The following is a 20072-nucleotide window of genomic DNA, read 5'->3' as shown; positions in this document are numbered from 1 at the left end:
TCTGCTCATGACTCTATTTTGCAGATGGCTCTTGGGAAATGGAAGGGGAGTGGTCAGAGCTCAAGTTTATACTTACCAAGAACTAGGTATAAGTTTGAGTTGCTTAAATGCTCGTGTCTACGTTGCTAATTTCGAGTATCTGAAGGTGTGAAGCAGCATAACTCAGGCCAAAGTGTTTGGCTGACTAAAAACAATTATCCAACAAACAGGCAAACTACAATTATTGTCTAAAATTATATTAAATACGTACACTGGCTTCTAACTTTTAACTCTTCTCTTTGGGTTATAAATAAATATTCAACGGGCACTCACATTTTCAACAAGTTTTATATTAGAAATGTAAATGGTGAAAAAATCCAAGATAAGTATCTTATTTCCTTAAATACGTCTGATTTATTGAATCCAACGCTTAATGAATACTAAGTGATGAGTTCAGGTCAAGATGATTTGAATGCCAGTGTGAATAAAAAACCCATTATTAAAATCCCTTTCCCCAAATTTCTTTTCCATTGGAGGTCATGTTTTCTCCAACGAGCGCATTCCATAAAGTCACTTAGTTTCGACACTATAATTATATAATATAGGCTGACGGACTTCTCGGCTATTTTACCAGTAACCCCTATATCCAACTTTGGACTGGGCGTTGCGCAGCTCGACAATTCACGCCTAATGAATGGGTACCACATATGCCCACAGATACGAGGCAAACAGATGCTGAAATACAAACCGAAAACGAAACCAAACCACAAATCAAATTAAAATTCCAAAAAGCGATTCATGTATGTATATCGCAATGTACGGCTCGGAGTCATTAATCTCGGTGGGCCGTTAGAACCCATCTTCAACTGGAGGAGTAGAACTGCAACTGCGTTGATTTCCCGACAATCGAGCCGCCATGGAAACCAAACAAAGCCAACTCTTTGGCTGCCACGCATGACTTGGCGGTTGTTGGAGCGCTTAACCCAAATCCAAACAAAATTTCCAGGGTGGCAAACTGGAGTTTCGAGGTAAAGTTGGGATACTCTTACAACTTTCAGTGGCAAATGTAGTATGAACTTTAATCTGTAAAGTTGGAAAGTAGTGAAGTACAAAATGTAGCAAAACTACCTATGTAGGTTGTAAGATCGGAGATGTGGGTAAGAACCACACTAAGATAGTTCATATCAACTTTCAGACTCTATCTATTTATAACTTTATACTTTTAAGATCATCCACATTATAGTTATACCCGATCACACCCTATATTCCCAGATCAACGCACCGCGATGACAACAAAACACAGAATGAAAGTGCATGTGGCGCTGGAAAGCCGCTCGACTTGCTTTAATCAGCGCTTTTCGATCGGGCCAAAACAATTGCCGGCCGGCACAATATGACCGCGAAGGGCTCTTCATCAGCTGCCCGATTGCCCGATTCTCCAGTCGATTCTCCCCCTTCAACTCCTCCGTTGGCACACACAGAAATTGTTTTAAAAACTTGCTGAGTTTTCAATTGGGCAATACAGTGGGCAGCGTGGGGCGGTTGGGCGCTCAATTTGTCTGGTCAGCTCGGGGAGTTCAGTAGCGACAGCTGATTTTATTGTGTGCCACTGGGCAGTGGATAGTGGAGGGGGTGCTCAGTGGGTTAAGTGCACTTCATGGCTTATTGACTGAGTTGCCGATGAAAGAGCAGACCGATACTGGACCGGTCTAATGCAGTTTTGGTTAAAAAACTCCAGCTAATCATCTTTATTTGGTGACCATACTTGCTGCTCACTTGGGTAATGTATCGAATTCGAGGCGTACTGCGCAGCTGAAGCTTCGATGATTGATGATGCTGATTTAGGAAAGTTTGTTTTGCTCCAAAAAAGTCGTGGACAGAATTTGAATTATTGTCTATTTCGTGGCGACTGTAAAGATTATTTATGAAATTTGTTGTAATGGTACGATATTCTTTGCTATCTGATGCTTGTAACTCAACTAGTGAGCAATGTTATTACTATTCATGAAATACAATTTTGCACCTTAAGATTTAAAACCTCGTCTGCGGTTTCAGCTATAGTATTTTCCAGTTAAAAGCCACAAGCACCATTCAAAAAGCCGTTTTATCAATGAAACCCAAATGGCTTAAGTTGAGTTTAGTGAATGAATTTGTTACGCTGCTCGGCCGTCGAGGTCTTAAGTTGTTTTCCAGCCAACGCTCGTTTTTTTTCCAGGCCAAACGAACACGCCGACGCAGAAAATGCAGTAGGATTCGAATACAGCTCGAATCGTAAAAAACCCAATCAACTTATTTACAATCAAGAGTGTGGGCGCCAAAGAAAATGTTGCCACGCGCCAACCTGTCGCGCTGCCCATTAATTACCCAAAATATAGGCTTGGCATCAAGTCAAGTCCAAGTATCGAGGATGCATAAACATATTCACATATTAGAGCCAACAGACGCCGCTCGTTATGTAAGTCGAATAAAAAATCGGAAGCTTATGGCGGATGCCCATAAAGATGGCACATGAGTTATCCATATGCAACAACTTTTATGCCATATGTCGAAGTCTTCACGTCGTAAAAGGCACAGAATTGATGACGCTACTTGGAAATACAATGACCTACATCAATAAAGAGCGTAATAGTTTTAAAGCTGCTGGAAGTAGGCGGTGCTAACTGAAAATGCTACATAGATGTAAGTTTTTGCAACAAATATATATAGTATAGCTCACTTATAGCTGGTTACTTTGGGAACCTTTTTTCCGTTGATCATTACAATACTTATGAATATTAAATTGAGTAATATTATTTCTTGCTGATTCTGAAAAACAACTGCTCCGTCATTACAGTTTTCAATTTGACCGTATATGTAAAGATACATATATGCAGCGAAATCGAATAAGATACTTCACTAGTATCGTGTATCGAATGGAGTCTATGCCAGTTTGGCTGCTTTTGCTGGGCGTGCCGAGATGCCTCCCACCTCATGGCGGCAGCATCTGGGGGCCATTGTGGGGCAGTCCAACTCAGGCGCATAGACAATCGCTGGCAACTGCTCAAGTATCTCATGGATATGTGGATGCACCGCCTCGTGCACTCACAATTGTGTCAACGCTGCACATTTTCGCTTTTTCTCACATTACCAGTCTGAGTTACTGAATAATACGAGCGACTTGTTGCCTTCTTGTTTTCCATAGCCAGGCTAATTTGCAACTTTCCACATGCTAGCCAGTTATATTGCGATTGGTCTTTATCTCGCAAATTGCACGGATGCTACTACGAGTATGGCAGTGGGTGTAGCATCTGGGCAGATGTGAAAATGTTGATGTTATGCTTGATTTTACAGCGATTTATGTGTCATTGTTTTGCCGTTTTGGCATTTGGAATTACCCAGTCTCACTCTCATTGAGAAGGAGATGATGGCCAATGGTAATGTGGCGTTGATAACTTTCCCTCCTCGCATTTGTTACCGGGTGCGTGTCGGGCGGAAGTTGGCTTCATGGCTTGATCCAAGCGAGATGATGATGTAATGATAGTGGTGGGTGCTGCTGATGGCCATTAGCCGAATTAGTGCTGCATTCGAAAAGGAAAGTTTTTCACTTGAATAGGCAGGGAAAATTGTAATGATTTTCAACCAACCTCTGCGGTTGAATTCAATTTCGATATCACAAGACAGTGAGCCATTGTTTTTAATATGGCAAATTTTCATCAATTATAGACTGTGGGCGAAAAAGAGGAGCTACTCGATCCCACTCAATGACCCACCTAATGGCCACTTCCAGTTGTTTGATGATGATGACGGTGCTCATACTATCTCCCACACAAAATGCCTAAGTTTCAGCTAAACTTTCAGCTAAACAGAAAACAAAGTATTTCTGCCAAGAAATACAAGTAGTTTCTAGATATTTCAGAAAGTACGAAGTTAAATGCAGTGTCTATTAATGGATAAATAATTTTATTAGTGATGAAACGCACTGTTAGTTTGTTTTTTTCAAAACTTTTTAGCGTACAGTAAACTCTTTGAATGAAAGTGAGTGGTAACGATATCGATTATAATGGAATGCTGACTGGGGGATTGCTGTTCAATTGTGATACAGCCTATTATAAAATGTGTGTCAAGCATATTCACAAATGCAAATGATCCACTTTCAAAGTGTGTGACTGTCATTACCTGTCGCCATCATTCAACTTCTCTTACGACATCGTCATTGAAGTCTCTATCGATCGATACCGAATGCTCCATATAGCTCCTTTGTTTATTTGGGCATATTGGCTTGTTAGGCTTCCGGAGCTGCGAAGACCCGGTTATTATTATGTCATATGATTCTCAATTCCGAACTATAATAGGCCTCAGCACGCAGGCTGCCGAAAATGCCAGAAGTCAATTAAAAGTCCATTATCCACGCCATGGATGCTGCCCGGCCCATTAGAACTGCCTGTGGATTTGTTTAATAAACAATTTCCGCTTTGATTTCTGGCCGTGGGTGAGGGGATGAGGATTCCCCCAAATCCAAGCTAATTAACCTGCCCGCTTCTGATGCGGGCAATTATGCCAGCTTGGGTGTGAAGAGTCGCCCGCTGCCACGGCGAGTGGGGGTCACCAGTGGGTTCGCCATTGGTGTTCACCTGGTAGCCCCGGGCTCAGGTGTTTTTGCCGCCTCTCAATAGGAAGTGGCTGCTTCCTTTTGTCGGCAGCAGTGCAACTCGTTCTTTGCGCATTTTTCGCGTGCGCTGGGCTAAATTAGCCGGCGGCTTCCATGGAGTTCATTGATTCTGGTCCACCACTGATCGATCCACTCGAATGCAATTGCCTTTGTTTGGTATTTTTCCCTTTAAGCAAAAGCCGACGAATGCGGCGATTTGCAGTCGATGTCATCGGAAGGTACCCAAGTGGGCAGATTCCTTGCCTTTAACTTAAGATGAACATGTTGTTAGGGCATCAGACCAGAAGCTGTAAACTTCTCCATGTCGAATATACTTAGCTAATAATATCTGTGAGTTAAGTACGGTAGGATATGGTTGATCACTAGGAACAGTCAATTAATGCATTACTGATAGCTGGAAAGGGCCAAAAAGGTATGGAACAGGAACTGCCCCTTTGGATGTGCCAGCTTCCACCGGAAAATATTTGCTTCCGTTCTTTGCCGTGTCCATTCTGTGGGATGGAAAATAAATTACAATTAAATGCAACAAACATGCAACACTCACTTACTCACTGCGGAACGCGGCGGATGTTTATTATCAAGTGGATACAACGGCGACAACCTCATTAGCTGCCGCTGGTCGGTGCCCATCGATGGCAAGGCTCCCATTCCCATTCCCTTCATCCATCGCCCTTTTCCAGATCGAGCGACAGTAAAAGTGGCCCGGGCATGCTAATCCGGAAGTAGGTCATTTTCCGAACGCAAATGAAAGCGTGAGCCCAGCTCGAACTCGGGCTGAAAAGCGATGAAAATCGTAGTGATGAATACATATGTGTGTGCCTGCTGCGAGTGGGATGCGCTGCCATGGGAAATTGAAACCGAAAACTTGAGTGGAAAGCGAGCTTCAAATGGGAGTCACATGCACAGAGCCACTGTCATTATAATACGGCAATCAAAATGAGAAATAAGACATAAGATTCGTATGCGAATGGTGTGACTGGGAATAAAGAAGGCTATCTTAAAGTTACTATGAAAATCATCTAACGACGTTAATAATCATAATCATAACTTCATAGAGTAATATGTGCATTTCAGATTACAAACCATACTAGTACTAATACTCTGCTTACTTATGTTTTGGAATATTTACTTTTGGTATATTTATTATAGTTTGTTTAAGTCCTATATAGTTTATTTATCATTAAGGCTAGCTGATGAATTGTTCCACTTAATTGAATTTTAAATGCGCAGTTATGTAAAATATGTTGTGTTCCGTTTTCCTTCTAAGGTAAATTCCATTCTGCTGTCAGCATAACACCAATCTTGACCAAGATTACAAGGCACTAAAGACTTTTGACCATTTGGGGAGCGACGGCAATTTAAGCAGCTTTCCGTAGACACCACGCAAAATGCGAGCAACTTGCGCATAAATCGCTATGTTTTAAACAATTAACAGTGGCCACCTACCCGAAATGGGGGATCCAAAACGATCCACAGAGTGACCGATCGCCCACGAGATGGCCATGCCTCAGTTTACTGAATCCCACGTTCAATTTCGCTTTCAATTTGACGCGTGCGCAGGCGCAACCTTTCAATTTACATATTCGACATGTGGGCGAAATTTAGTATGATTTTTTTTTATCATTCTAGCCGCTCTGCGGATGCTGAAAGTTTTTTCAATTGCGGTTTCACTTTTGGCTAAAGACAATGGTTCGTTTTTATGATATTTCCCGGCTTTATTTTCCATTAATTTGGCCTGGGAATTGCGTTTGCATCGGTAACAAATATAGCGTGACTTCAATGATCTCAGATATACATTGCCGGATTTTATATAATTAATTATGTTATACCCTGTATAGATACTATAAACTACATAGCAACTATTATAATTAACACGTTATTTTCCTTAATCGGCCAGCTTTTCAAAGAAAGCAACACTTTTCTCGCTTTTATATTGTTGAATACCATGTTAAATTGATTGGCTGAGAATTTGATATTTATATTACTTACCACCACACTAAATGGTTTATAAGCAAATCTTCATTAAATAGAAGAGAACACAAGAAGACAATGTTTTCTACTGTGAATGTATATATGGTTTATATCAAAGAATTCTGCAGGATTAATATACATATTTATTTGAATGATGTTTTTTTTGAGAAATTTCAGCAATACAAGATCGGATTTATAAATATCAAGCAGAACGAAACAAGAGCCGTTGCAAAAGCGCTTATGTAACATGAAATTCGTATATATAAGGAATGCGATAATACCTTAGGTACTTCAGCTGAAGCCACTTCTTCGAAATGAACCAGATTTTGTTATGCTCTCAAATTTTACGTAAGTTGGCTTATGCAATTTTGAGCACATTTAAGAACGAGTATCTTTTCGTTTAGTGCTGCTTTTTGCAGTGGCAAATTGCGATGGTGAGCACCAACTCGATTCATCTATGGACCTGAAAAGCGATTCTGCGAAAAGTGCAGTTCTAAAAAATGTTGCTCCCAAAAACGATGCGACACAGGCTGAAATAGCCAAAGATGATGTAGCTCTGAAAAGTGGGAAAAAGGGCGATTATGTAATGGATATCGATGTTTCTGATATGCCGCTGGATGATTATCCAATCAATAATTCCAAATCACGGAAAAACTCTTCCACTCTTCCTTCCCAAATACTAACAGATAAGACCAATCAAGGATCAAATCAAATTGCGCTCAAGGCCCTGAAACATAGGCTATTAATGGAGCAGAACAATAATTTATTTCTCCGGAACCATTCCGTGTCCTTGATGAATGAAATAGAGGCCAGAAAAACGGATATCATCCAGGCCCGACAGTTAAACATCGATTTGGAGCTGGAGCTTGAGGCTCTGAAACGCAAAATTTCGGAAATGAATGCGCAAAACGCTCGAAAGCCCACAAAGTCGTGTAAGAAACGTCCCAGCAAGGATATAGCCCCACCTGGCAATCAGTTGCAGGAAGTCATCGTCAAGAACACGTATCGTAACAAATATCTAACACTTCTGACACAACTTGCTCAGAAGATCAATTATGAAATCGCGAACGTCAACAACCCAGCTACCGATGTGCCCACGGGGAAAAGTCCTTCCGAAGGGAATCCATCAACGACTTAATAGTTATAATCATATGGTTTTCCATCATTTAGGAACAGAAACAAGAACATGACGATGGTATTGAGTCATTGCAAGACCTTCTAATTGCGCACTTACTTATTTTTCTGATCTTGTTAGCCGTAATAAATGCGATTCATAACGCTTAGGGCAAGGGCTCTTTGAATTCTTTACAGTCTAGAGAATACGTTTCCACAATGAACTACTTCGCGGTGCTCTGCATTTTCTGTAAGTTTGCAAGGATCTTCGCGGTTCTTAGAGTTTTCCTTATTTAGTTTTCATCACTTAGCCTGCATTTGCCTTTGGCAATTCAGCGATGCTGCCCCCTTTATAAGCGTTCAGTCTAGTTCACAATCGAGATCCCAGAAAGTGATGAACGGCATGTTGAGGACCCTATATGACTACAGTGTTCAGGATACTGTGAACGATGCGACTGGGCACTTGATTCGCACTCACAAATCAGACTTCAACTCGGATGTCATGAGTCCTGAGGAAATAGAGAGAGTGCGCCAGCAACTGGACATGGCATAATTTTGGATTCACCAGCAAATATTTGCTTTTTAAACGCAGTTACTTCAAGCAAAATATTATGTATCTATATAATATGTAATATATGATTTAAATATATCATAACCCAAATAAAATATTTACCATACTCCAAAAAGCTTTTGAGATACGAGTTCTGAGATTTTCAAAAGGTGTGATAAAATTGTATTTGAAATATAGGGTAGGGTATAGGGTATCTGTAGTTATAAATATAAAATAGGCCAGCAGACGAAAGGACATAAATATAAAATGCACTCTAGACAAAAACTCAACCTGTAGGCCATAAAGATTCGTGCAGATCAACTTTCTCAAATATGGGATCAGTAATATGCGATACTGTGGCGCCTCTTTAACATACTTTATACATTTGGTCAGGTTCTTTTGGTTTTGGCCGACATTTACCTGATTTTAGCTACCTGTGGTCCCCGTGGTGATTTGTTCGTCTGCCCTAATTTACACGACAAAAGTGGAGTGGAATTTCGGCCTTAACTGGAATTCTATAGAGGTAAAAGTGTTGTGTTACGTGCTATTAAAATGCCCTTTCTCAGCTTGAGAGCGTCTCGTTTGACAAATTTATGAATACTTTCGGTCGGAGGATCGAACCCTTTCCTCGCCGCTTGAGTTCCTAATGTTTCCCAAATTTATGATATTTAGACTAAAATTTCTTCTCTTTTATTGCATGTATTTGAATATCATGTGCTTCGAATGAACTTTTAATTTGGGTTATGTTAAAATCTAACTCTTTCATGTATTTCCTAAAGTTTAAGGGCTATCTTCTTACTTAATCCTTTCCAGAGTTCGTTAACCAGCAAACACCTTTAAATCCTGCCGAACTTTTTGTTCCTCCTGTTTTTTTGTTGGCAGACAGGCACATTTTTACGAGTAGCAATCAGTAAATGTGTCACGTAATCAAACATGAAAATGGACTGAAATAAATTTAATATAAACACATACTTGAATGCAAGAATGATATTTATATTTAAGGAACATGACAATCCATTATGAACATAAAAACAAAAAAAAAAATGATATGAGCTGCATACATGCCAACACATTTTTCATACCATTTATATTGCTTGGCCAAAAGACTAAAGCCTCCCAACAAAATTACTCGGCAAAGCCGCTTTGTCATGTTGATGACAGCTATAAAAAGATGGAATGAGTTAGAGACTTCTAGATTTGGCGCCGACAAAGATACTATAACATAATTAAGAACGAACTAGAAGTTACATTTTTTCCATTTGGTTTGAGTCGTAGATTCAAAATCATTATTGGGTTAATCTGGTTTTAAAGTTAAATCGATATTTTTGGAATGAGCAGCGAGGTATCTTCTGATCAGAACACGGCTTAAAATCTCGTCCGGCTCAAACTGTTAAAGGGATTATCGAAGTTTAATTAATTAGAATTAAGTGCCGTCCGTCTCAGTGGTTAACACTTTAATTTCTACCTGAATCAAGAGGGCCGAGTCAAGTGAACACCTGGCCACGGCTGCAATCCGAACACTTCACGGCTAAGTGTCTACTACTTAGCCAACTCTCACACAGCAGTGTACTGGCTGGATACTTTCGAAATGACTTTTGTATTGATTGGCAATGGGACAATGGAAATTAAATCGCATTCGTTGCGACGCAGGACAGGAAACGGAAACGAAAAACAACCGAAACATCGATTCCCATTCAGAGTAGACATCCTGCGGTGCCTTTGTGCCGATTGAAGTGAATCCTGGCCCATGAATGAACCGAAAAATTACCTACACGAAAATACATTTCCACTCATTGTTCATTCGAATACGTTTTATCTCAAGCTGGGAACTTTGTCATCTGCCAGCCGGCTAGTTTCGCTACTTTGATAAAAAGGTGAAAAACACAGGTATTAAGCATAATATAGTCTATCTACGAAAAACGAACACCCTATCTTTGCCGAAATCAAAGCAAATTTAGTTTGACTGCTGATGGCCTTCCTTGCAAATTCCCCAATCAAATTAAGTTACTGAAGTTTTAATGCAATATACAATGGTACTCCTGATATGAATTCAGCAAAAAAGAACCGGAAGTAACCACGCATTCCATGGCATTAAAGCTTGTATGCTAAGAACCGAGTTAAAGCTTACAAAGATTTTTCTATGTTACTTCAGAAAGAGGAAACTCTTAATATCTTTTATAATTTATGTATCTTATCAGAGGGAAGCTTAAATATTTACCATCATAACAAAAACGCAAACTGTTTGCTTAGCTGCGAACCCATGCGATTAAAATTGTGATAAGATTTGATTCATGCCAGTCCTTCTCGCCGAGCAACTTCGACATCCCCTTACTCTCCGGAATCCTCTGACAATTATTATGATCCAATTACAAATAAATAGTTTCAATCATAAACAATATTGGCGCGTCAACACAAAGGCGTTCATTTTGCGTCATCTGCAGATAAGCTCCATTTCCTGTCACCCACAATCCCCACGTTTTTGACATACGATTCAAGATAAATATTAACACGTTGCTATTTCAATTTAGGGCGAATGTCCATTTTGCTGAATCTCTACTTTAAGCACTAAATCCTTTACAAGTTTTCTTGTGATTTTAATCAATGTTTGTATCTCTACTAAAATGAATAAATGAATCATAATTGTTCCATCCTTCAAACGCATATATAACAATAATATTGGATTTGTGTATTTTTTCAGCTGCGTACAGGGATCTCTGTTGTCTTTTCGATGTTTTGCACTTATTGTAAATTGATATTAAAACAGCGGAAATCATTGGCTATGAAGCATAATAAACAGTTTTTGATAGTGAGCACTGAATCATTTGCTAACGTATATTTTGCTAAGATATTGAATCATGTTGGATATAAGATACTTTCTTATATTTATCTAAAAATCCTCTATTACGTCGTGGCTTCTTTTGTGTCCCACAGATTGTCTACCCAATTAATTAACCTTTTTCCCAAACCTTTCTTCTGGCCAAAGTACAGAAATGACCGAATTTGGGGCTAATCAGTTAATTGGCTGATGCGAGTGGAGCGATGGGATTGTGCGTGAACTTTCGCCGGGAAAACTTTGATTGTTTAAACAATCGCAAAGCACACACAACGCGGACGAGCGTGAATCTGCGATAAGACGTGAGTTCTAAGCGCGGACTATTTCAATTTGAACGGGGAAATTGAGTAAGTGCTCAATCGATTTGCAATTTTCCGATTTTCCAACTTGGCTCCCACGCCTGTCTTCTGCAGACAGGCTTTTTTTTTTTTGAATGGCTCTGTGCGGTTTGTGATTCACGTTTTGCTAATTTCTCCGAATTCATTTTCTTGCCTCGTTGTTTCGCCGGTGTTTTCAACGGCGGAGGGATGGAGGAGGGTCAGGTTTCCCCCATCCGCTTCTCTGGGGTTTCCATCTCAATCAATTAGATTGAAAGTGAAAAGCTGAAAGTGCGAGTGAAAATGATTTGCAATCAAACCACTTTGATTAGAGCATTCATTTTGATTAGCTCTAATGAGGCGGGCGACTGACGGCAGCGTATGCAAATGTCGATATCTGTAATTGCCGCGTCTGTTTATGCAATTCTGATGGTATATAAGTGTGGGGGTCCCCTCTCCATTTCTCCAAACGGCAAGTTGGCCCAATCGGCTGCTATTGGGGCACCCGCACAGTAGGAAAAATTAATTTCAAATTTGTTTCAGACCCAAAATAATAATCAAAAAAGTCAGCAGACCACAAAATTAATTTGGGCTTCTGTTTCTGTTTCTCAGATGCGCACCACATGAGCTCATGAGATGCGGCCGTACACTTAACCAAAATGCGGTTTACAATTCAAAAAGTGAAAGAACAAAAAAAAAATGTATTTTTTATCACATCATGAAACCACACCTAATAATTGAATAGTAAAATTTAATTCATTGCTCTTTGAATATGCATTTAATGATGCCTTTTTGAAAGGGTATACACAATAACGTTCAATATCAATTTTTTTTCAATTTGTACGTCTGCGTTTTCAACAAAGTGGCACTTGTTCTGATTAACCCTTTGGTGGAAGCCCAAATAATTATAAATTAATGTGTAACCATCTGCCGTTCATTCCACTCCTTTTCTTTAATATTTCCATTGTTTTCCCTTTTCTGAGTTGGTTAATATAATTATGTGGAGCTTGCATTGGCTTTAATTGTGCCGCTTTTGATGTTGCTTTTGGCACATATTTGGTTGCCAAACGAGAGTTTTTTGTTTACGAAAAATATTTGTGAGTATTTTTTTGAGTAGCTCCAAAGAATCTTTAAGATCTTTTTTTGCTTGCTTGTAAATAACTCAGGAATAGAAGCTAAATTTAACAACCGAAGTGTTTCAAACACCGTGAAGAATAACGAATCCTGAATTTAACCAAATCGAATTTGCGTTATGGCTTTTATAAACCAACTTTTTAGTAGATCACTACTTCTAGTCTACTTTTGGCTAATAATGAAGGTCTTACGAATCATGGGTATTGTCATATTTTCTCCTTCAAATACGTGTCAGATATATAATCTTCTTTATGTTTTCATACCCATTACTAGCTGTTGTTGGCGTATCTTTATTGTTTGTTGCTAACGCAAAGCAAAGATGGCACAATTTGCATAAAGGCCTACCATATCCCATACTAGGACCGACCATTTAAAGTGAAACCTCGCAATAAAGTTCCTTTGTAATGCTGTCTACGTCGAGAATCTTTAAAATCCATCGTAAGGTATGTTGAGTTATTGCCAAGTGTGTAGCTTTAATCTGAGAGATGCCCATTGCATTCAGATAGAAATCAGTAGCAGTGAATAAGATAGGGAATATCTGAAAGAATTAATCCTATCTGAATGCGAATGCTAAAGAGGTATCTTAACTAATTATTAAACCGAATTGAACATTCTAACTCATTGACTATCATTTTAAGCTTGCCAATTCTAGTCCATCAAAGGTTTACTTTTCTATAGGGATTCTTATCCGAAATCGCTATCAATGGCTTTCAATACTCTGGCGGTTCATTCATAGCCGAGTTGGCCGATTTGTCAGTCAACCGCTCATTCAAAAATCGAGATGTGTTAACATGTAAATTGATATCTCAAAATTGTTCACTGCCTTAACGATTGAGAACGAACTCAAGTTGAGTTGAAATTTACGATCGTCGGAAGGGGCAAAAGAAACATGCAAATAAACCTATTTACATACCATATATCCGATGAATAAACCCGGTGGTAATGATGCCCCACAAATGGATTAACCGACGATGCCCCGATCAATGGGTCTCTCGTGTGGTTTTATGCCCTCCAATGCCGGTTGGCATCCAAGACATTGTCTTTGTGGTCGGATTGCCGGCATTCGTGGCGTCGTCAACCTTACACTGCTGACTTCATTGATAAAACTTGTTAGAGCTGTCGCTTCCTCTTTGTAAGTGATTTTTTCCCCCCAGTCTCGGTGGCTTCTTTTTTTTTTACCAAAGCAAATCTGGCTGGCCGGATCTGGTCGGCTGGTCTCTTGGCCACTTGGCCACTTGGTCTCTGCCTGGCCGGTGTCGATGTCATGTGACTGCCGTGGCCCAGTGGATTGTCTGACTCCCTGGCGGAAGTTGTTGTGGGAAATGGATTTGTGTAGCAAATACTCCGCGTCACTTCCCTAAAATCTTCGCTTGTTGAATTTGGCTAACAAAGGTGGTGCTTAATTTATGTAACTGATTCAGGGAATGTTTATTTATCTCTAATTCATAACATCATGCATATCATAATAATATTGAAAGATACATCTCGGTTAAGATACTATTTGCTTCTTTTTGGAAACAGAAATATGATCAAAAAGTATTTAAATATTTTTTTTGCAATTATTTTTAATGCCCATGCCCAAGTTGGAATACATAAATGCATACATTGAATACAGGAGATTAATATATATATATGTGTGTGCGTGTCTCCCTTTTGTGTGGGTGTGCAGGCTCCAATTGGATTAAGCTGCTGCTGCTGCTGCTCCTTGATGTGGGGTCATGCACCCACTAAGCCGGCTGGGCATCGCCCTGAACATCGTCCAGCTTTGGGTGAGCAGCTTCTAGGAGCGGAATCGCCAAGTTGTCTTGCTTATTGGCCTCCAAAAGAGTTGCTGCTGCCAAGGGACTGGGATTCGGCTTGCTCCTCGGACCTGGTTCTGCCCTTGCGTTGGTTGCGGGCTCTGGATTGGCAGATGGCTCGGCAACGGGCTTCGGATCGGCCACTGGACTCGGATCGGCAGACGGACTGGGATCGGCTACCGGACTCGGATCGGGAACGGGCTCCGGCAGTGGGGAGCCGTAGGCGCCGTGGAGCACCACAAATGTTGCCACTAACAAAATAACGATGCCTATCTTTAGTTTATCAAACGTTGGCCAAGTCGTGTGGACTACTTACCACAGGCGAATGCAAATACGGTCAGGAATTTCATGATCCTCGAACTGAACTGAAGACTGATGGAGCCGTTCCCTCTTTTATAGTTCGCCAGTAGTTGGTCCAAGTATGGCTATCAAACAGCGACTAAAATCAATTAGATTTATTGCTCGCCATGCCCATTGATATGGTCAATTCTTTCAGGCTTGTTAAGCATTTCTCTGATAGGAAATAATCAATTTTTATTCAGGTGCATATAAATTTAAATAAAAAATGTTAGAAAACTTAAAAGGTTTGATCATTTTGATGCCTTTTGATGAATAACCTAAGGAAAGTCTGGTTGATGCAATCAATAATTACTAACTTTTAGGGTTAATTTTATTGGGACAAGTCAGTTTGAATAAGAATTACTTATCGCATGAAATATTAAGTTGGGGATTTAAATAAATTGGGAGTCCAATGTGCTCTTAAAAAATAATCCAAAAGTACTAGGTATAATCTGCATTCACAACCACATTGCTTTTTAATTAAAATATTAAGCATAAACTTTCATTTTATACCTTCTTAGATTCTTTTAGAATTAAATACATTTATTTAGAATATATTGTTGGGCAGATAAATTCTTCCAAATTTATTCATACATAATAACATATTTAATTTTTCATATATCCCCAGATATCTTATAAGGTGTAATATGCGTTGACGTCTTCGGGATCCAAGGATATTGGCTGATTTTCTTATCTGCCAAGCCAGGAAGGGTCAATATGGTCAAGATAATAACTGCAACATTAAGAACAATTAATATACTATAAAATAAATGTAGTAATGTTGTACATTGATTGCTTACCCATTTCGGTAAGGAGTTGTCTCAAATGCATGGCGTTTGTTCAGTCAACTTGCGTAAATGGGCCCGACTTCTTTCGATGTCAGTTTATAACGCACTCTCGAGCTTCAAAGTGGCCAGTTGGCCATTAAATCAATTTACAACACATCACTGCCGCTAGGGTCATAAAAAATATATTGATTTTTATGACTAAAAAAGGGGACTTAAGTTATCAAATTCACATTTTTAAAGAGATCTTTAAACGCGTTTCTCTAACGTGGTGTACTACACAAATTTAAGATACTTAGCCCAAAGTTAAAGAACCAAGATACAATGTATACTTAGGTGTAGCATTAGCAAGTTGAATTTTGTTTTTAATAAATGTGCTAACTGTTGCAAATATGATATGTTTCAGTCATAGTTCTGTAATCGAATTAAAGTTTATTGTGTTCTTTTGGGTATTTCGAAAAATTAGTTTCGAAACTAAAGCGACGGCATGAAGATCCATCTCATATTTGGTAGGACCTTAACCTTTTGGCTTGAGATTAAAGGTTTAATAATAGACCCGTAGTTATAGTCTCCTTGGTATTGGGAAAAACCATGGCAGACGAATGTCTAACCTGCGACTGGAAAAGTAATATCCACTGTGGAAAAGTTGCTGATGGCTCGTGTGTGTTTACTGCTCTGAATCGATGCCAAGTTGAAAGAGTTTCATGCCGACGAGAACAAAAAAAGCTGAAACGTAAGTGGAATTTATTAATGTAATTTCGCCTGCAACAATATAAATATTTATACACATTCACAGCATTCACCGAAATTGTTAAAGGAAGGTGCCCAAAGGACAAAGAGAAGTGCGCCAAGATGTAAAATAAAATCATGGTTCATTTCATCATTTAATATTTAATATTGTTTTAATCCAACAAATCTACTATTTGGCTTTTATATAGGCTCTCATTCTTGGGACCATCAGTTGTGCCACTTTTCGACTTCAGTTTTTCAACTTCGAACTTTAACTTTGTGTAACTATCAATGAGCCTGCGAACTCTTTGCCTCAGATTGCTGCAATTCAGAGTTTGTTCCAACAATTGCGATTGCAATTTAAGGATAACCTCTTTCTGCAGAAAAATAATCCTTTTGAAGCGGTTCGTTCTTTCGTCACTTTTCATACAGAATTCCTTGGAGGTGATGTTTATATCAGATTTAATATTCTGCAAGTGTATGCCTGCGGTTTGTACTTCAAAAGAGAGATCGTTTAGTAATTTTACAACTTTTAAGAAATAATAGGATTGTTTAGTTACCAGCGAGGTTTTTAAACTTCGTTAAAATTGCATTGATGTCGAGCTTGTCTAAGCTGTTGACTAAATGCACAGAAAAAGTTGCTAAAGGAATGGTTAGATAGTTATTATTAATTTTTAGGTATATATATCTTTTTTTACCACAAAGAAAAAGTAAAATACACTTATGGTATGCATTCATTTCGATGAACTAGATCAATATGCGACTAGTCGCTTTGGTGTGCTATTTGCAATGAATATTATTTCTAAATCTAATTCTTTCCAGTAGTTTAACACAGAAACAAGCAACTTAAATAGACTTTCATTTAAATTAGACAAGCCCTTGTAAGAGTAACGTTTTCCGTCTTAGATTCACTCAATTGTGGAACCATAAAAACCTCGAAGAACAAGTCACTTAACAACGCGACTTATCGTTTTATGAGTAATAATTTGATTTGAAAAGTTATAGTTTTTTCCTTCACCTAAGCTTTCTACAACCTGATGCATTTACATATGAACTTGGCCAGGGAGCAGATGTATTCCGGCCATATCGCCCACGCTCCTACTCTCCGTCAAAACAAATAACTTTTCCAATGATTGTATGTCTTTTACTGCTTTCCATATTCCGTGCGGAGTTGCGGAGTTTACGGAGCGTTGTGCGTTGCATTTCCAAGTTTATTAAAGAAACCCATACCCATGAGTTCTGTGCCCCAACACAATATTTTCTTAGTAGAATTCATGGGCACTGACTTTCCCATGTAGTATAGACGGTTTTATGCCTCGATTGATTCGTAAATATTATGCGTTTCGAATGGAAACGTTTTGAGGAACTGCAAGCGAGCGTAAGTTTTGTGTAAATGAATCTTTTGATGGGGAACTCAGAAGTGTTTAAATATATCTGCACATTAGCTGTAATCATATATACGTTAAGTCTACTTCTCAAGTTTGAACTCGAATAAAAACTAGATTAATTGACAATTAATTAGGCATTAATTATATTCACTCGGATTTTCAACTCCCTCTGCTTGTGTAAGCGACTCAAATGCGATAGAAATCGAAAGCTAATGTGCTTTTTAAGGTGATTGTTAAAACCACATTAGTTAAACGTGAATATACACCGCTGAATATTCGTTGCCTTTGGTTGTTTAAAGCGCATTATTAAACACGTTCTTGGCCCACACCGAAAATTTCGGACTAAAAATACAAATATTTTATGTCCATAAACAGAAAATGTTTCGCATAATAAATCATCCAGCACTAATATATCATTTAAAATGTGAATCTGAATGCACAAAGCAAGCAACTAAAACGAAAATAAACAAGACCACTTAAAGCGCATTTGAACTAAAAGTTGTATTCAATATTTTACGTAAAATATATATAAAATTTAACGTAAAAATAACTTCTGTAACTTAATAATTGTCATTATGAATTCATGCCACTCCAAGTTATTCTCCGTTTAGCTGCTTCGCGCAGCAGAACTTGATATCGAAGTGGTTTCATCAAGAGGTCGGTAAATGAGTTATGAATCCTTGATATCCTTGACGCCTTTTCGCTTGACCTGGCGAAGGCGAGGCCACCTGGCTACGAAATGGCCAGGACATCGGCGGAAGTCCTCCCGCCCTTCCGTCCCTCTGTCCCGCACTCCAGGACTTGTCTCTGACCCAACTGCCGATGCCACCTGTTTGGGTCTGCAAGCTGTCGCCCCTCAGCTGCTGAAAGTTTGGTGTTTTATTCGGTTTCAGCTTTAATAAGGACCTCCGCTAAGCCGCTCGTGGCACTTGCCACTTGAGCAGACGCCGCAATCGGAAGTCCTTGTTTATGACATGGATACTGAAGCCAACGGCCAGCCAATATCAGCTGCTTGCCGCCCGAACTTGATTTATATCCATCAATTGAGACGATCTCGTTTGGGGTAAGTGATGTTTAGGCCTTAAACGGATAGCTCTTTACTCCGATGCCAACTAATTCGCTGTGCAATCATTTCGGTACAACCAAAGCGGCCTTAACAGGCCACCGCCACTTAGTGGCAAGCCGTCTAAACAAATCATTTGAGCGCAAACTTCATCTCGGGTGCCTGCAACTTGATAGATGGCATTAATACTAAGCCCTCGTCTTGCGCTTCTGCCCCTTTTCGTTTTTTATTTATGGTTTACAGCTACTATTTATAGGAAATGTGCTCAGCACGCAAAAAGTCAGTCGGTGCTTTTTACACCGAGGGGGAAGTCGGAATCGCAACCCACTTGACAGACTTCGCTGCCATCCGGAGCAGATGCTGATGCAGATGCAGATACAGTTGCAGATGCAGATACAGATACAGATACAAACCAACACAAGTGCAACTCGAGGCGAGTGTGTTTGGGCGATCCGAGCTCCAACATTTTTGTTTACAATTGGAGCACGTCTGTTTTGGCTGCGGCAGCTGCTGACCATTAGCCATTAACTTGCAGCCGGCCGAGCTGAGTCCGCAATTGCAACTCCATGCGCGTACAGGCCGAATTACCGGGGCAGAACTCGCAAGATTTCTGTTTGTGTTTGGAAGATGGTTGCAAAACATTGTTTCATATTAAATATGATGTGCTTTTGTTTTCATTTCCATGTCACTCAATTACAAGTTCGATGGCAAGGGCATCAAAAGATGCTTTTTCGATGGGAACAGTTCGTCAGGAACAGTTTCGTAGGCTCCACTGTATTTGAGCTGAACAAACACTCTGACTTCTGTAACTGGAGCATACCTTCGCTGCGACTTCATCTTCATCTGGAGTCTGGTGGACTGGAGGTGAGCTGGGGACGTGCATCCCAGTTCGAGGTGCCCTCCCCCAAACTGGGCCGGTGTGTACTTTTCACACGGCTGTGTGAAAAGCGTGCTATGATACCATTTTCATGTCCGCACAGTGCTGCACAAATATTTAACCGTTGGGCAGAGGCATGCCACTTAGCTGCAAGATGTAACTTTTTGTGCCCCGGGCTCGAGGACAAACTTTGAAGCCCTTCAGATGGTCAGAATAAGGAGCGGGAAATTTCCTAAAGAGCCAAGCCATTTGACTGGGCTTTATTAACACCTTTGAACAGATCTTTCTGCTTCGATGTGAATACAAACCAGTATCAATTTGTTAAACGGCGACCTCTAATTAGGGTCTGATTCATGAATTCTTAATTGACCGCCCCGGGTCAGATGCAAACATAGCTTGCCGTGCTCCAACTAATTAAATTACTCTCGAAAAGCAAACAAATAAAATTGGTTCCGCATTTTTCGCTCAGATTTTCACAACTTTGCGAGTCCGTCCATCAGCGACATCCACTCATCAAGTTCATCTATCAAAGTCTAATGAATTTTAC

At 39.7% G+C, this 20072-nt stretch overlaps 6 protein-coding genes and 1 long non-coding RNA gene across 9 annotated transcripts; 4 read left to right on the top strand and 3 right to left on the bottom strand.

The window, feature by feature from the left end:
- Nucleotides 1-6639: 6639 nt before the first annotated feature.
- LOC6731127 (accessory gland-specific peptide 26Aa) lies at nucleotides 6640-7883 on the top strand. Its single transcript, XM_016178930.2, has 3 exons — nucleotides 6640-6694; nucleotides 6776-6946; nucleotides 7003-7883. Exons 2-3 carry the CDS (start codon nucleotides 6913-6915, stop codon nucleotides 7734-7736), a joined length of 768 nt encoding a protein of 255 aa, XP_016023677.1. The 5' UTR covers nucleotides 6640-6694; nucleotides 6776-6912; the 3' UTR covers nucleotides 7737-7883.
- Nucleotides 7835-8394, top strand: LOC6731126 (accessory gland-specific peptide 26Ab). Its single transcript, XM_002078247.4, has 2 exons — nucleotides 7835-7961; nucleotides 8023-8394. The coding sequence occupies exons 1-2, from the start codon at nucleotides 7931-7933 to the stop codon at nucleotides 8262-8264; spliced, it is 273 nt and encodes a 90-aa protein (XP_002078283.1). The 5' UTR covers nucleotides 7835-7930; the 3' UTR covers nucleotides 8265-8394.
- A 4280-nt stretch (nucleotides 8395-12674) lies between these two features.
- Nucleotides 12675-15625, top strand: LOC27208343. Of its 3 annotated transcripts, none has more exons than XR_001600815.2 (3): nucleotides 12675-12745; nucleotides 12819-12988; nucleotides 15312-15625. It is a non-coding gene; the product is annotated as an uncharacterized LOC27208343 (long non-coding RNA). The 3 variants fall into 3 exon arrangements; XR_001600817.3 differs by lacking the exon at nucleotides 15312-15625 and adding an exon at nucleotides 13052-14128; XR_001600816.3 differs by lacking the exon at nucleotides 15312-15625 and adding an exon at nucleotides 13048-14128.
- LOC6731125 (procyclic form-specific polypeptide B-alpha) lies at nucleotides 14207-14787 on the bottom strand. Its single transcript, XM_002078246.4, has 2 exons — nucleotides 14661-14787; nucleotides 14207-14595 (listed from the first exon to the last, which is right to left on the bottom strand). Exons 1-2 carry the CDS (start codon nucleotides 14692-14694, stop codon nucleotides 14273-14275), a joined length of 357 nt encoding a protein of 118 aa, XP_002078282.1. The 5' UTR covers nucleotides 14695-14787; the 3' UTR covers nucleotides 14207-14272.
- LOC27207399 lies at nucleotides 15230-15541 on the bottom strand. Its single transcript, XM_016183086.3, has 2 exons — nucleotides 15484-15541; nucleotides 15230-15416 (listed from the first exon to the last, which is right to left on the bottom strand). Exons 1-2 carry the CDS (start codon nucleotides 15512-15514, stop codon nucleotides 15298-15300), a joined length of 150 nt encoding a protein of 49 aa, XP_016023676.1. The 5' UTR covers nucleotides 15515-15541; the 3' UTR covers nucleotides 15230-15297.
- Nucleotides 15626-15854: 229 nt separating the features above from the next.
- Nucleotides 15855-16356, top strand: LOC27209088. Its single transcript, XM_016184598.3, has 3 exons — nucleotides 15855-15977; nucleotides 16031-16201; nucleotides 16265-16356. The coding sequence occupies exons 1-3, from the start codon at nucleotides 15956-15958 to the stop codon at nucleotides 16324-16326; spliced, it is 255 nt and encodes an 84-aa protein (XP_016023674.1). The 5' UTR covers nucleotides 15855-15955; the 3' UTR covers nucleotides 16327-16356.
- On the bottom strand, nucleotides 16344-16998 carry LOC27207940. The gene is made up of 3 exons (XM_016183567.3): nucleotides 16896-16998; nucleotides 16758-16838; nucleotides 16344-16693 (listed from the first exon to the last, which is right to left on the bottom strand). Exons 1-3 carry the CDS (start codon nucleotides 16933-16935, stop codon nucleotides 16371-16373), a joined length of 444 nt encoding a protein of 147 aa, XP_016023673.1. The 5' UTR covers nucleotides 16936-16998; the 3' UTR covers nucleotides 16344-16370.
- Nucleotides 16999-20072: the final 3074 nt, after the last annotated feature.

The sequence above is a fragment of the Drosophila simulans genome, chromosome 2L (genome assembly GCF_016746395.2).
Source record: "Drosophila simulans strain w501 chromosome 2L, Prin_Dsim_3.1, whole genome shotgun sequence".
Classification (NCBI taxonomy): Eukaryota; Metazoa; Arthropoda; class Insecta; order Diptera; family Drosophilidae; genus Drosophila; species Drosophila simulans.
This window is presented reverse-complemented; position numbering and strand designations above follow the sequence as displayed.

Bases quoted from the DNA above. Each gene is read 5' to 3' on its own strand.
- LOC6731126 (XM_002078247.4), top strand. From the start codon at position 7,931: ATGAACTACTTCGCGGTGCTCTGCATTTTCT. The intron at 7,962-8,022 runs GTAAGTTTGCAA...TTCATCACTTAG, and splicing joins CGCGGTGCTCTGCATTTTCT to CCTGCATTTGCCTTTGGCAA.
- LOC6731127 (XM_016178930.2), top strand. From the start codon at position 6,913: ATGAACCAGATTTTGTTATGCTCTCAAATTTTAC. The intron at 6,947-7,002 runs GTAAGTTGGCTT...CTTTTCGTTTAG, and splicing joins GTTATGCTCTCAAATTTTAC to TGCTGCTTTTTGCAGTGGCA.
- LOC27209088 (XM_016184598.3), top strand. From the start codon at position 15,956: ATGAAGATCCATCTCATATTTG. The intron at 15,978-16,030 runs GTAGGACCTTAA...ATAGACCCGTAG, and splicing joins GAAGATCCATCTCATATTTG to TTATAGTCTCCTTGGTATTG. The intron at 16,202-16,264 runs GTAAGTGGAATT...ACACATTCACAG, and splicing joins AGAACAAAAAAAGCTGAAAC to CATTCACCGAAATTGTTAAA.
- LOC27207399 (XM_016183086.3), bottom strand. From the start codon at position 15,514: ATGCATTTGAGACAACTCCTTACCGAAATGG. The intron at 15,417-15,483 runs GTAAGCAATCAA...TTAATGTTGCAG, and splicing joins ACAACTCCTTACCGAAATGG to TTATTATCTTGACCATATTG.
- LOC27207940 (XM_016183567.3), bottom strand. From the start codon at position 16,935: ATGAATGCATACCATAAGTGTATTTTACTTTTTCTTTGTG. The intron at 16,839-16,895 runs GTAAAAAAAGAT...CCATTCCTTTAG, and splicing joins TATTTTACTTTTTCTTTGTG to CAACTTTTTCTGTGCATTTA. The intron at 16,694-16,757 runs GTAACTAAACAA...TCTCTTTTGAAG, and splicing joins GAAGTTTAAAAACCTCGCTG to TACAAACCGCAGGCATACAC.
- LOC6731125 (XM_002078246.4), bottom strand. From the start codon at position 14,694: ATGAAATTCCTGACCGTATTTGCATTCGCCTGTG. The intron at 14,596-14,660 runs GTAAGTAGTCCA...TTATTTTGTTAG, and splicing joins CGTATTTGCATTCGCCTGTG to TGGCAACATTTGTGGTGCTC.